The sequence below is a fragment of the Poeciliopsis prolifica genome, unplaced genomic scaffold (genome assembly GCF_027474105.1).
Source record: "Poeciliopsis prolifica strain line A6 unplaced genomic scaffold, Auburn_PproV2 SCAFFOLD015, whole genome shotgun sequence".
Classification (NCBI taxonomy): Eukaryota; Metazoa; Chordata; class Actinopteri; order Cyprinodontiformes; family Poeciliidae; genus Poeciliopsis; species Poeciliopsis prolifica.
The window spans coordinates 7,071,805-7,084,564 of NW_026562390.1; the positions used below are offsets into that span (position 1 = coordinate 7,071,805).

At 37.3% G+C, this 12,760-nt stretch overlaps 1 protein-coding gene across 2 annotated transcripts in view; it reads left to right on the plus strand.

Annotated features, from left to right (window-relative positions):
* The window catches only part of nnt (nicotinamide nucleotide transhydrogenase), a 29,291-nt gene extending 18,670 nt beyond the window's left edge, over positions 1-10,621 (plus strand). For both annotated transcript variants that reach the window (XM_055040285.1, XM_055040286.1), the window contains exons 17-22: positions 1,409-1,588; positions 1,842-2,001; positions 4,573-4,654; positions 6,794-6,912; positions 7,870-7,985; positions 8,672-10,621. In XM_055040285.1, coding sequence (XP_054896260.1) covers positions 1,409-1,588; positions 1,842-2,001; positions 4,573-4,654; positions 6,794-6,912; positions 7,870-7,985; positions 8,672-8,821 — 807 coding nt within the window. In that variant the 3' untranslated portion in view covers positions 8,822-10,621. The remainder of the gene's footprint in view (positions 1-1,408; positions 1,589-1,841; positions 2,002-4,572; positions 4,655-6,793; positions 6,913-7,869; positions 7,986-8,671) is intronic.
* Positions 10,622-12,760: the final 2,139 nt, after the last annotated feature.

The following is a 12,760-nucleotide window of genomic DNA, read 5'->3' on the forward strand; positions in this document are numbered from 1 at the left end:
GTTAGGTGGACTTTTAAATTTTTTAAGCATATAAATCGAATAATAAATTCCTAAACCAGCTGGTTCTATTATTATTTGTTTGTAATTTGTGGCTTTCAAAGTTGTGGCGATATAAGATAATTTTTTTATTTACCTGTTCAGTTATTGTCATCATCTGTCAGGTTTTGTAAAAAAGAAAAAAAAAGTGGGACAATCAAAAACAGGTTGTTACTTAAGTGATTTAAAAAAAAAATAATTGTGGCTCAGAAGCCGTTTCACTGTTGCTAAAAATGTTTCATTCAGTTTTGACTTCATTTCTAAATGAAGTTCTACTTTACTGAACCTGTTTTTTCAAGTTTAGTTAGAAAACAAACCAGTAGAATTTATATCCAGAACTATACAATTAGTAATCCAGCGCGACTAAATAGAAAAATTTAAATTCTATTAAATCTTTATGTCAAAGTTTATACCTAAATTTTATAACAGGGATGTCCCAATATTCCAATGCAGTCCAAGTTTGATTCTCCATTTAAATGTAACAAAATTACATCGATTTAAATGTTTGAAACTATATATTTACAGTGGAGTTAATACATGACACTATATTTTGTTTACATTGACATTGTGATTATTTCCCAATTAACTCACCAGTGATGTTCAGGCTTGGCAGTCTTTTTTACAGAAACTTTATACAAACATTTAACCCTTTCATTCTCTGGGCCCTCACCTTTTCTTTCAAGATGAACAGAGAGAACAAAACTGAATGCACTTGCTGACTCTAGAAGTGGCCCACAAGCTGTGATTCTTTCACCATGTCCAATGTAACAGAGCTCCTCATGCCAACACTTGGCAGGGTCTAACGGGGTCACTGGGACATTAATGCATGAGCAGCATTAAAGTCCATTAATTTTACTCTGTTTTCAAAGCGTTTTGCTTATTGATACCTCTTAGATATTAGAAGCTTAGATTGAAAGAACATGGTGTGTTCTTCATTGCAAATGGAAGAGTTAAAATTGAAAATCGATAATTCAAAAATAGAGTAGACAGGAGAATTTTCATTTATTTACTCTTCACGAGACCCGCTTCCTTTGTTTTCCTTCCTTGTTTGTCTCCTTCTCTCTTCCTTCTTTCTTTGTTGTACCTCTAACTTATTTCCTCTCATCCTTTACTTTCTGTTTGCCTCCCCCCTTTGTTTTGCCCCTTATCTTCTTCTTCTGCTTCCTTCTTTGCGCCTGTCCCTTTGTTCCTTACTCGCTCAGTCTTCTCATCATGTTTGTTCTTCCACTCTTTGAGTCTGAAAGAATAAATGTCCTAATTAAATCATGATATTAAAAATGTATAGGATTGTTGATATATAGGCATATTGTTGCAAAAGTTACTGTCTTTTGCGTGTTTAATGAAACATCCTCATTTTCCTCCTGTCCTTCAGGGTGTAACTCTGACTGCGGCCATCGGAGGAGCGGACATGCCTGTGGTCATCACTGTACTTAACAGTTACTCAGGCTGGGCGCTGTGTGCTGAGGGCTTCCTGCTGAACAACAACCTGCTCACCATCGTCGGTGCTCTCATCGGCTCCTCCGGAGCCATTCTGTCTTACATTATGTGTGTGGTAAGTAATGTACAGTTTGAAAAATGTCCTAGCTCTTGAAATTTATCAAAAATTGAGCGACATTGTTGATTTTGTTTTGTTTGGCTGGACAAGCTGTTAAATGTTCCTTTCCTGTCCTGAAGGAGGGACTCTACTATTTTAAATGGGAAAGCCTCTTTTGACTCCTTTTGATTTGTGTCTTTTCTGTACCTTCTTATTATAGTAAAAAGGGTTTTATTTGGGAGAAAAATGTAAATATTTCCTGCCTTCTTAGGCCATGAATCGTTCACTTGCTAACGTGATCCTTGGAGGTTATGGCACATCCTCCACTGGGACAGGAAAGCCCATGGAGATCACAGGGACACACACAGAGGTTAACGTGGAACAGACTGTCGACATGATTAAAGAGGCCCAGAACATAATCATCACTCCAGGTAAAACACACAGAGGTCTGGTTCATGAGTGGAAAAATATGGCGCTTTGACTTTTCTCGTCACTTTTCTTTCCTGGCACGAGCAAAGTGCGTTCTGTTTGTTTAACCTCGTCTCAACCTATGTTGCATCACAGTTTTCTGGGGTAATTGACAAGTCCCGGCAGAGCGTACACAGAGACAAAATCACCCTCGCCTGGTTTTCTGTGTGGTCGGCAGAAAATAAGACATTCTACAGTGGGGCGTATGTATGCAAGGTCAGAGGGAAATTAGATGAGATGAAGCTTTACAGGGTTTTGTTGACAACTATCATCCAACCTGGCCTGTAGTTCATTTTTCAGGGCTGATGCGTGGGGTCTAAACACTTTAGTTCCAGCTGCACAATTTTCTATTTCACATGTTTCTCATACTTAGGGTGACGCAGAATGTGTCACAGCTTCCCATAGTTTCAGCCTGCTGCGTGAATTATTGGGTGGCCCCAGACAACATTTGAATCCTTTCCTTAAGACTGTTGTGATGCTTTCCGGGTTGCCATGACCATGTGGGTACATGTAAACACAGACTTAAAAAGCACCTATTCTGCAAATTGGCCATTCCAGTCACAGAGCACAATACCAATTTTGCAAAAAAAACTTCTGAGGAAATCACAGCAATTTACAAGAATTGCCTAATTACAGCACTCCCGTGGCCCAGTGGAAGAGAAGCAAGGCATCAAATGTAGTTCAAGACAGTCAGCTTTCCCTTCTGAGAGCATCGGGACTCAATACTCTTAGAAGGGTATTGAGACAAGAGGACCTTGTCCTTTCAGCAGAATGTAGAATAAAAAAACAACGTATATTTATATAAAAAGATATATAGGCCAAAAATATCCCAAAAACAATAACTGAATTAGCAGTCAGTTTTCCATAGCTTGATGGTTTTGTCGTTTTCTAAAGCAGCAGATGCGATGATGTTCTCTGTCGGGTGGCATGCGGCAATAAAACTTTTTATAAAACTACAATCAGTAAGATGAACAAAAATGGGACGTTCCAGCATGATTATTTTATGTAAGAATATGTACATATGTGTATGTGGAAGGACTTTCTTGAAATATTTGCATGTATTTAAAGACACCAACTTGGGTTTTACTATTTCTCTAAATTGGAATAGAAAAGTTTTAGTCCATCCTCAACTCATCAGTCTTCCTTTTACATCAATAATTAGTCATCCATCCATTCAAGTCAAGTTTCTTTACAGAGCATATTTCAGCAGCAAGTCAGTTCACGCTGCTTTACACTCTAAAACATATTTGATTTTGGTGATTTTGCCTTCACCAAAACCACTTCGCAAATATTCATCAAATATGTCGACCAATGTTCCAGTTACTATTAATCAAAGACAACTCTCAACAGGTGGGTTTTTAGCATTGATTTAAAGGATCTCAGTTTTTCGGCAGCTTTGCAGTTTTCTGGAAGTTTGCTCCAGATTTGTGGTGTACAAAAGTTAAAAGCTGCTTCTTTACGTTTGGTTCTGGGAACGCAGTGTAGACAAGAACAAGAAGACCTGAGTGGTCTGAAAGACTGATACAACAGCGACAGATCTTTTATGTTTTTGGTGCTAAGCCGTCCACTGACTTGTAAACTAATAGAAATATTTTAAAGTTTATTCTCTGTTTTTTCTTTGTTCTGGCATACTTCTACTTGCGGCTGAAATAGAAAAATGACTGTGAAGTCTATAAATTTTATTTTAAAGAAATAAGGAATTTTGATCAAAAAAAAATGTGCTGGAATGTTTTTTTTAAGCTCTTATAATTCCCTGTTTCTTATAAACACGTCGTCCCTCTGACATGTAGCACTACATCACAAACATGTAAAATACAACAAAATCTGCCGGAGGCAATTTGCGAAAGACTAATACGTGTTTGTGCCACGATACTGTCTAATAGTGTTGCATCATTATTCGGCGCCAGCTTTTAGTCACTGCCCTTGTTTCCATTCAAAGCGTTCTTCCTAATTGGAGCCGTCACAGTCACTTTGGCTGATTGACGTCTGTGGAAACAGTTAAGGCCCGGCTTGATAAACAGAAGTGTTTTTCTGGCTTTTGTCTGAAACATCACGGCATGGTCTGGAAGCATGTGTTTTCCTTTACGCAAGACAACTCATGTGAGAATATTGGCAATAAAACTCGCAAAAGAAATGCTATGAAGGGGTACAAAGTGAAAATCTTCGGATAGTTTAGCTGGAAGACAGACAACATAGTTTTGGAGAGATTTTTTGAGCCGTGTGTCTCTGTCTGTTGTGTTGTAACAGGAGAGTTTCTGACTGCTTTAGACAAGCAGTATAAACATCACTGAACTGCTTGGTGCAAGATAAAAATCTAAAATGTGGGCCTCTGGAAACCTTTATTAACATCTTTAAATTGATATGTGCACAAACAAACTTTTTTGCTACACAAACATTTGACACCGATTGTTTTGAAGAGAGGTGAAGGGGAAGGGCCACTTCACTCAGGTCATCTTACCTTTAAACTGTCAAATTTACATTTTTTGATTCAGGGTTGAAATCAACTCATGTTCCTGTTTTAAAATCTCTTTCAGGTTATGGACTTTGTGCTGCAAAGGCTCAGTATCCCATCGCCGAGCTGGTAAAGATGCTCTCAGAGGCTGGCAAGAAAGTCAGGTACATTTCTGATTTTTGTTGAATCCTTCCAATAATCAAAACAAAACTCCAGAGAGCTCTATACTGTCTCTTTTATTTGAATACGACATTCTAATGTTACATATTTATATTATCAGAACATTTATATTTGTCTCTGTTGTCGGCTGAGTAAAGAGAAAAAAAAAAATCTTATACATTTTGCTGTGCTTCTCCTGATAAAGTGCATTAAGCCATGACTTTTAACGCTAAGTCATTTACCACACCATGATTTTTGTGTGCTGTTACACCACTGTTGTTTGCCAGTTTGCTTACCAGCCAAACACAATGATATCACCATTAACACGCTTTCCTTTCTTAGTGTGGGCAGGTGCCAAGTTCTCCTGAGAGAAATAAATCTGTTAGGCTTGCAAGCAAATTGTACCAGTAAAATATGATTGTATGCGGCTGCTCTGGCTTTAGACCTGATAAAACACCATGACCAGCCCCCAACCCTGTGTCAAGACTCCAAGCCCATGGTTTGCTCATAAGTTGCAAAATGTACTTTTCATCTAAAAAGGAGTCTGTGGACCACTCACTTTAACACGAGGACAATTGAAGTCTTTGTGGTGGCTCTTAAAGCACTTTATCCAGCCTTGTGAATCTCCCCTCAAACTCTCTTAAAGGGTTTTGCTTCAGTCCTCTCAAATCTGAAATCTCCCTGTTTGTTGTGCACATTTTTTGCTTTATTCTTCCAATTAACATTCCATTATTGTTTTTGTATAAATCACATCTTGTTTAAAAATGACCTTATGTAGCTTGTCACGATGTGTCTTGACGGGTTTCTGCATAATACCCGTCTATGCTGTGTTTATGTCCTTAAAATTATGTTGTTGTTTTTTTTTTCATATGATGTGATAAACTGGATTTTAAGCTTCAAACAACAGAAAGCTATCACGATCAGTACTATAAATGCTATAAACAATATAATGAGTTCAATTGTTTTGAGTTTAATTATTGACATAAATGCATTTTTCATTGATTTTGTAATTTATGGGAGTTTCTTCTACAAGAACTGTCCCTTTGGGGTTTAGTTTAGTTTTTTATTATTATTTCAAACATATTCTCCCTCACAAATCAAATACCACAATATAAATTTTTCACAACTAAATGTTTGAAAAGGAGGCATGCAGAAATATAAACTTATTCAATCCTGCTTTAGAAAGAAGTGTTTATAACTTTTTAGTCAATAAAGAACCACAGAAGACAAATGCATGGGCAGATGGATGAAAGTAGATTACAATGATATAATTGTGCTCATGTTTTACTGGAAGGTAATAAAGGATGGTTGCTGCTTCCATCTGGCTGATAAGAAAATGGGATTGCATGTAGAGACCAGTGTGTGTTTGTAAAGAAGGAAATGCTAACGAGGGACAGAAAAGGTACAGCGGAACCTCGTCTAATTTTCCTGCCTCTGCCGTTTGATCCTGGCCGTGGCAGCTGCTGCTGCTTAGAGCATTTGTGCCTGATTACAGGAAAGTGGGTGGTCAGAGGAAAAAAAAAAGTAGAAAACATTCAGGTTTTTTCTTCTGTTTTGTCTTCTTACTCTGTTTCCTAATTTATCCCTTTATTCCCAACAGCCTGTGTAATCGCTTGTGTCTTTCTTATGTCTTAAGCAATCTGCCTTTATGTTGTTGTTTGTCAGATGCAACAATACAACACAAAATGCTGATTCTTCTAAGATCAAAGCTCCACTTTCTTTTTCCTTAATCCTCATCTATAACATATGCAGATCAGCTTGTTTGCTAGAAACAAGAGTTCTTTTAAACTCTGCTTGAATGGTGAAAGGAACAAGCAGCCTTCTACTAATCACCTAAACTGATTACATGTCATGGTCAATTGAATTTGAGAGCTGTGCACAAGTTACAAACAAAGAGAGCTCACTAATCAGATGATGTTTGTGGAGAAGTGCACTGAGAGTTGGATGTGATCTGCTTGTTGTTGCTCATATCTCTCAGATTAATTTGTCAACAAACTCTTTAGATTTATTTTGAATCCTCTTCTCGATTCGGTTTACTTTTATTCCTCCTTGGCCATCTCCGACATCTCCTGTCCAGTCAGACTTGTTCTTGTAAAGTAAAGTTTTTTGTGCAAAGTGAGTACCTGAGATGTGTTTTCCTTCAGGTTCGGTATTCACCCTGTCGCCGGCCGTATGCCCGGTCAGCTCAACGTGCTGCTGGCTGAAGCAGGTGTCCCATATGACATTGTCCTGGAAATGGAAGAAATCAATGAGGACTTCCCTGGTGAGTCCAGCTTTTAATTTTCTTCCGCAGTTTTATTGCAGTTACTCTTCAACTCATGGAGGTATTTTGCAGACAAAAGTAATTAAACTATAGGAATGGATATAAAAATGTGGAATTGACTGTTACTGATAAAATGGAAAGTCTGATGCTTTCATTTGAATTTGTAAGCTATTGTTCATTTAGTTGAGATTTTAAATAACAAAACTGTCCTTCTTTTGACTTACATCTTTTCTTTATTTCATGCTAAATTCTAACTTTATTCTGCTTTTTGCAGTATTTTCATCCTTATTTATTTGATTCTTTTGTTATTTCTTTTCCTTTCTGTTTCATGCCTCAATACTTTACTTTCCCCATCTCTCTCTTTCCTGTGTTCCTTGATTCCTTTCTAATGTTTCTTATTCCTCTCTTTCGCTTCCTTTCTTATCTTTTTCATTCCTTCTTGGTTTTCTTTCTTTTCTGTCTTTTTGTAAGTCAGGAAGTCCTACTCACAGTCTTTCCTTGGTTTTTACCTGTCTCTTTCTTTGTGCGCTATTTTTCCTGTTTTGAGTCTTATTTTGGTACTTTCAATGTTTTTATCCTTTGAACTTTAAGGTTAACTCAAAAGGCTGGGAATGAAAAAAAATCTAAACGCTGTAGCAAATGCTGAACAAATTTGTTTAAATCCCCCAAATTATCTTTTAAGTTTGCGTCACACACTTTAAGAAAAATGGACACACTCGGCCCACTTTCTCAACTGTGCCTAATTAGATACATCTGACGTTAGTACTCACCAACTCTGCTTGAAAAGTACGTAGATTGTGTGTTATTTTCTGCTGTTTTATGACAACTCAATCCAACACTTAAAAGACATATAGATTAAATAAAAAAACAACAAAAAAAAAACAAGCTGTACTACAGCTGTGAAACACGTGCAGAAAGGTGGTCTTTAAACCTGTGATTTGTTCCGTGTGAAAACAGAAACTGACCTGGTTCTGGTGATCGGTGCCAACGATACAGTGAACTCGGCCGCCCAAGAAGACCCCAACTCCATCATCGCTGGCATGCCCGTGCTGGAGGTCTGGAAGGCGAAGCAGGTGAGACATCTGGCGCAGGCGGGATAATAAGATCTGTCTCAAACTCCAGAGAGATGATGACAACTGGGAGGTTTTACAGCAGAACTGTGTCCATCTGCTGGCCTACATTCAGATTATGAGTGCAGGTGCAGCCCCATGCTGATCCTATTAGAGTGGAGTTTGTCCTTGTGAAATGACAACATTCAGAACATCATGTTGGTGTTATACCAATTGTGTGAATTCATTTTCCCCCCTTTTTTCCATTGATAGAGACATATTATGCAAAATTCACATTTTGTACAGTTTTTTGGATTCCTGCTGCTTCTGAAAACAGCTCAACTGTTTAAGAAAAACACACAGCTGTTTTTCAGCAATAAGTTGACGTTTTTTTTGTGTCTAGAAATTAAGCCGTTTCAAAAACCTTTTGGAATGTCACATATCAGCAGGCGACCCCCTCAAACACCTCCTGCAGCGTAGCATACTAAAATCTTATCTTAGGATCTTATCATTACATTTGTTCAAAAAATGTAATGAATATGTTTTATATAACCAATAGACCTGACCGAACCTGCTTAAGGTAGCATAATAGATCCTATTTAATATTCTTCCTGGAGAAAACACTTTTTGCCTCCAATTTGTTTCTAATCAGATGATGTTTGTTCTTCCTTAATGATTGATGATCTTTTTTTTTGTGTGTGTCGTTGCAGGTTATCGTGATGAAACGATCTCTGGGCGTTGGTTACGCGGCGGTGGATAACCCCATCTTCTACAAACCTAACACTTCGATGTTGCTCGGCGACGCCAAGAAGACGTGCGACGCCCTGCAGGCCAAGGTCCGGGAGTCTCAGATCCAGTAACGTGACCCCCCTCCCCAGTTCAGAGACACCTCCACCTGAGAGCACAAAGAGGAAAAAATTTAAAAATTCATCTCTGTACAGTTGTAACTTCACCAACTGAGATGAGCAGTTTTTGGGATCCCTCTTCCTGTTATCTAAAAATGAAGGAATGTTGTCTTGTGCAGCAGTGGGATCTATACAATAGATACTGTATATTTATTTTTAACTGATATAACGGGACATCTTTTATTTCTAGATCTTGAATGGCTGCACTGTAATCAGAAGTTCAACTTTAGACACATTTATTGATGTAAAATAAATAAAATCAGGATAATAGACGCATTAAAGTGTTAGATATTTTCAGTTTCACTTGTAAGATGTCTTAGGACGTAGTTAATAAGTAAAGAAAAGAAATTGGACTGAAAAGGTGAGGGATGCTAATAAGTTGGTTTTTATTTGCCGTAGAGTTTTAATTTTTCTTTTAATTTGGTCATCCCCTCTATAAAACGTAATAGTGAGAACGTGAGAAAGTTTTTTACTTGGTCTAATAATTTTCAAAAGAATCTGGTTAATGTATTTGTCAATTTTGTTTTTATTGGCTCCAACTTAAGATCAGAAAAATTTATTTAAAAATATCCCTCCTCGGTTTGTATTAAACAGGCGTTGTTGAGCTTTTAGCGTGATCCCACAGCTTTGCTGAAACATCCTGCTCTTACAAACACTCTCATCGCTCAGATTAGCTGAAAGGATTTTGTTATGTTTTCCATCATGGTGCGTTCAATCATGCTGCCAGGTTCAGATATTACAGTAGATGTGTGTTTTTTTGTTTTTTTTGTTTAAGTGAATGTGACTCATCCACTCCAGACTGCGTCCTCATTACTGCTCCACAGGAAAATGAAGGATCACAGTTTATAAGTAGGACCATTTGTTAGTCTGTTGTATCTGAATTTAAACAACAGTATGCTTTGTGGAATTGTTGCTGAAGACAAACCACAAACTGTTTGTCTTCTTCATTTCAATTTGACTTTAGACATCTGCTTTATCATGTGCCAATTCAATCTGGTTTCTCGGATGCAGACACACCATTTAGCTTCTGTGTAACCACTCAAGTATTTCTTTAAACAAAGACTAAATCTCTTTGATATTATTTTATTATAGTCATTTAATTAGAGTGTATATTGTTCAATTTATCCACTTCAAACACTTAAGAACAACTGTTGGATAATGATTCATCCTGGGACCTCATGCATTGACCATGACGACTATCCTACCTCTCCATAAAATGACCAACACCTCTGTAGGACAACGATTTGTGCCATTGCATCTTTCATATGATCGGACCCAAGTTGTTTTCCAGTCACTTTGCTCGGCATGCAAGGTCTAATGTTTCCAAATAATCCAGGACCAATATCTTTTTTTCTGTTGTATTTTTAGACTTCTACAGTTTGTTGCTATAGTTTATTCTTTTTGTGCATCTGAATTGAGAGGTGGCCCTGTAACGTCAAGAGGTGCAGGCAAGTAGGCTTTCGTAACATCAAATCATGTAGATTGTGGCCGTTCTTGAACAAATTATGTCAAGAAGGATGGTTAAATCTGGTTTCTTCTAAGTTTCCCTCCTTTCAGCTTCTGCTTTTTGTTCTGCTTGAGGGGTTGTATTTTTGTAAGAAGGCATCATGTTTGTGCAGAGCAACATTGGGATTTGGAAGAGGTATGTTTCAATGCACCATCTTAAGAGGATGAAATGTACTGTGAAACTGTGTTTTCCCCTCTTTAGTTGTCATTGAACATTTTCTTCCCTAATAAAGCTGTATTTACACCAGATGTCACCCGAAGGTATCATTTCTTTCTTCAACTTCCCTTTAAACATGTAAAGGTGTAATTCAGTTTCTCAACAGTTAACAAGTTGCTGTACAAGACTCCCTGTGATGACTTTGTTTTTACCACAGTTTTGGGGTTTGTGGCTGTGAAGCTGTTTTTTATAGCACAACTGTGATGTCAAATCTTTGCAGCAAATACCTGGATTAGCGGCAGTTCTTGTTCTTCTGATGTATTGTTTTGTAATCTAACTTTAAAGATCTCGGCAATGTTATCCTTGATCCATCTTGGTGGTCTTCATGATGCTGTCTGCTCACAAATTTTCAACAAACTTAAGCCTTCACAGAACAGAATAGGATTAAATCACACTCAAGGGGGACTTTGTTTTCAAATTAGGTGACTATATTTTATTGCTTTTTATTGTTTTGTTTAGCGATAGCTCTGAAAAGGTGCTGTATACAAAGAAGTGGCAAACTTTTCAGTTTTTATTTTTGAAATAAATAAAAACCATGTATCCATTTTCTTCTACTTTATTTATGAAACCAGGTTTTGCATTAGTTGTAAAAGAACAACTATTTAAAAATGAAGGCAAAAGATACAGTTTGAAGATGATGCACAGAAAATTAAAATATATTTTCTTATCAATAACTTCAGCATGTCCTAATGAGATTGCATGAGTGTATGATGAGGGTTATTACAATGACTAAAATGTAAATATCTGCACGTTGCACTGATTGCTATTCATCAGCGCAGATTTAACTGGAGGCTCTTAAGACGACACTGCCCAAACAGCAGATCACAGCACAGATATGGTTTTTGGAAGAAAAGATTGCATGTGTACAAGATGAGGGTGGCTTCATCCTGCAACAAGTGGCACTCAGGCCGTTATCTCCACTTAAGGTTGGGGAAATCTTCACTGGACAATTGCGTAGCAGAGTAGAGGGCAACCCACAGTTTCTAGACATAATAAACAATGACTCATCAACAGGATAGCCTGTCCTCCACAGTAAATGTAGCCCAAAATAAATGCAGAAAAAAAAAGCCTTGCGTGTGATTCCCTTTGGTATTTAATTTCAGATGGATGTCTGTGGAGAGTGTCTTCCTGTTTGATTGGCTGTAGAACTTCAGGCATTTTAAGTTTTGCATGCAAAGCATGTGAAAAATATCTGAATGTGTGTGTGGATAAAAAAAGAGCTGTCTGCGTGGCTTTTGTACATGTTCAAAGCCTTGTAATCAAACTGGTTGAAAGGACATGGACATGGGTGGATGTGTGTCTGGGTTTCAATCTGATTGCTTCAACATGCAGCCTGTTAGAAAACTTGTTGCAATGGTTGAAATAAAAAAAAAAAATTAAGCTCATTTGTTAATAATATTAATCTTTACATTTAATTTCCATAATTACCCATTTTTTAGGAAAACAAAAAAGGAGTTTGGTTTTGCACAATTTTCATTTCTTGTGATTTTTAAGTAAAGACCAATGTTTCTGTGGGATTCCATGAGCATTGGTGCAAACCAAAATGGTGTAAGCATTACATTTTCAAATCAAATTAGCCAGTCAGCATAAACTGTCTATATTACCTATTGTTGAGTGGCTTAGGTCATGGTGAGTTGTCCTTATTGCAGTTCTGCTATAAACCTATACTGCTGAAAGATTCTCTGACCCTCTTTTGTCATATTCTATATTTATGCCTTCAAAGCAGTCATTGTGCACCTTTGTTACTTTTTCTGTAAAATATACACCTGCCCCAGTGCCTCTGTATTTGTCTTAGTCTCTTTGTGGGTCGAATCCTTGATGGAGATGTTGCCACTGTTTACTTTTTTGCGCTCGGGCTCGCTTATCTAGTGTTTAGCTGTGTTTCATTTTTAGACAAAACCATTAATAGAAGTATTGTTGTCAATAATTTTGTACAATTTGTGTTTTTTTCCCACTGAAAGTACCTCAGGCTTGTCATTTCTTTATTAAGCTTTGTCTCTTTCTGTCTTGGTTACCAAGAGGCAGCAACAAATATGAGATGCATGTAACTAACTGATGCATATTTGTTCTGTTTTCCCCATTGAAATTGTTCCTGTATTTGTCTCTCTCTTTCTTGAATGTAGTCATTGACAGAGCTACTGCTGCTGTTAACTTTGTATGCTCTGTTTTTC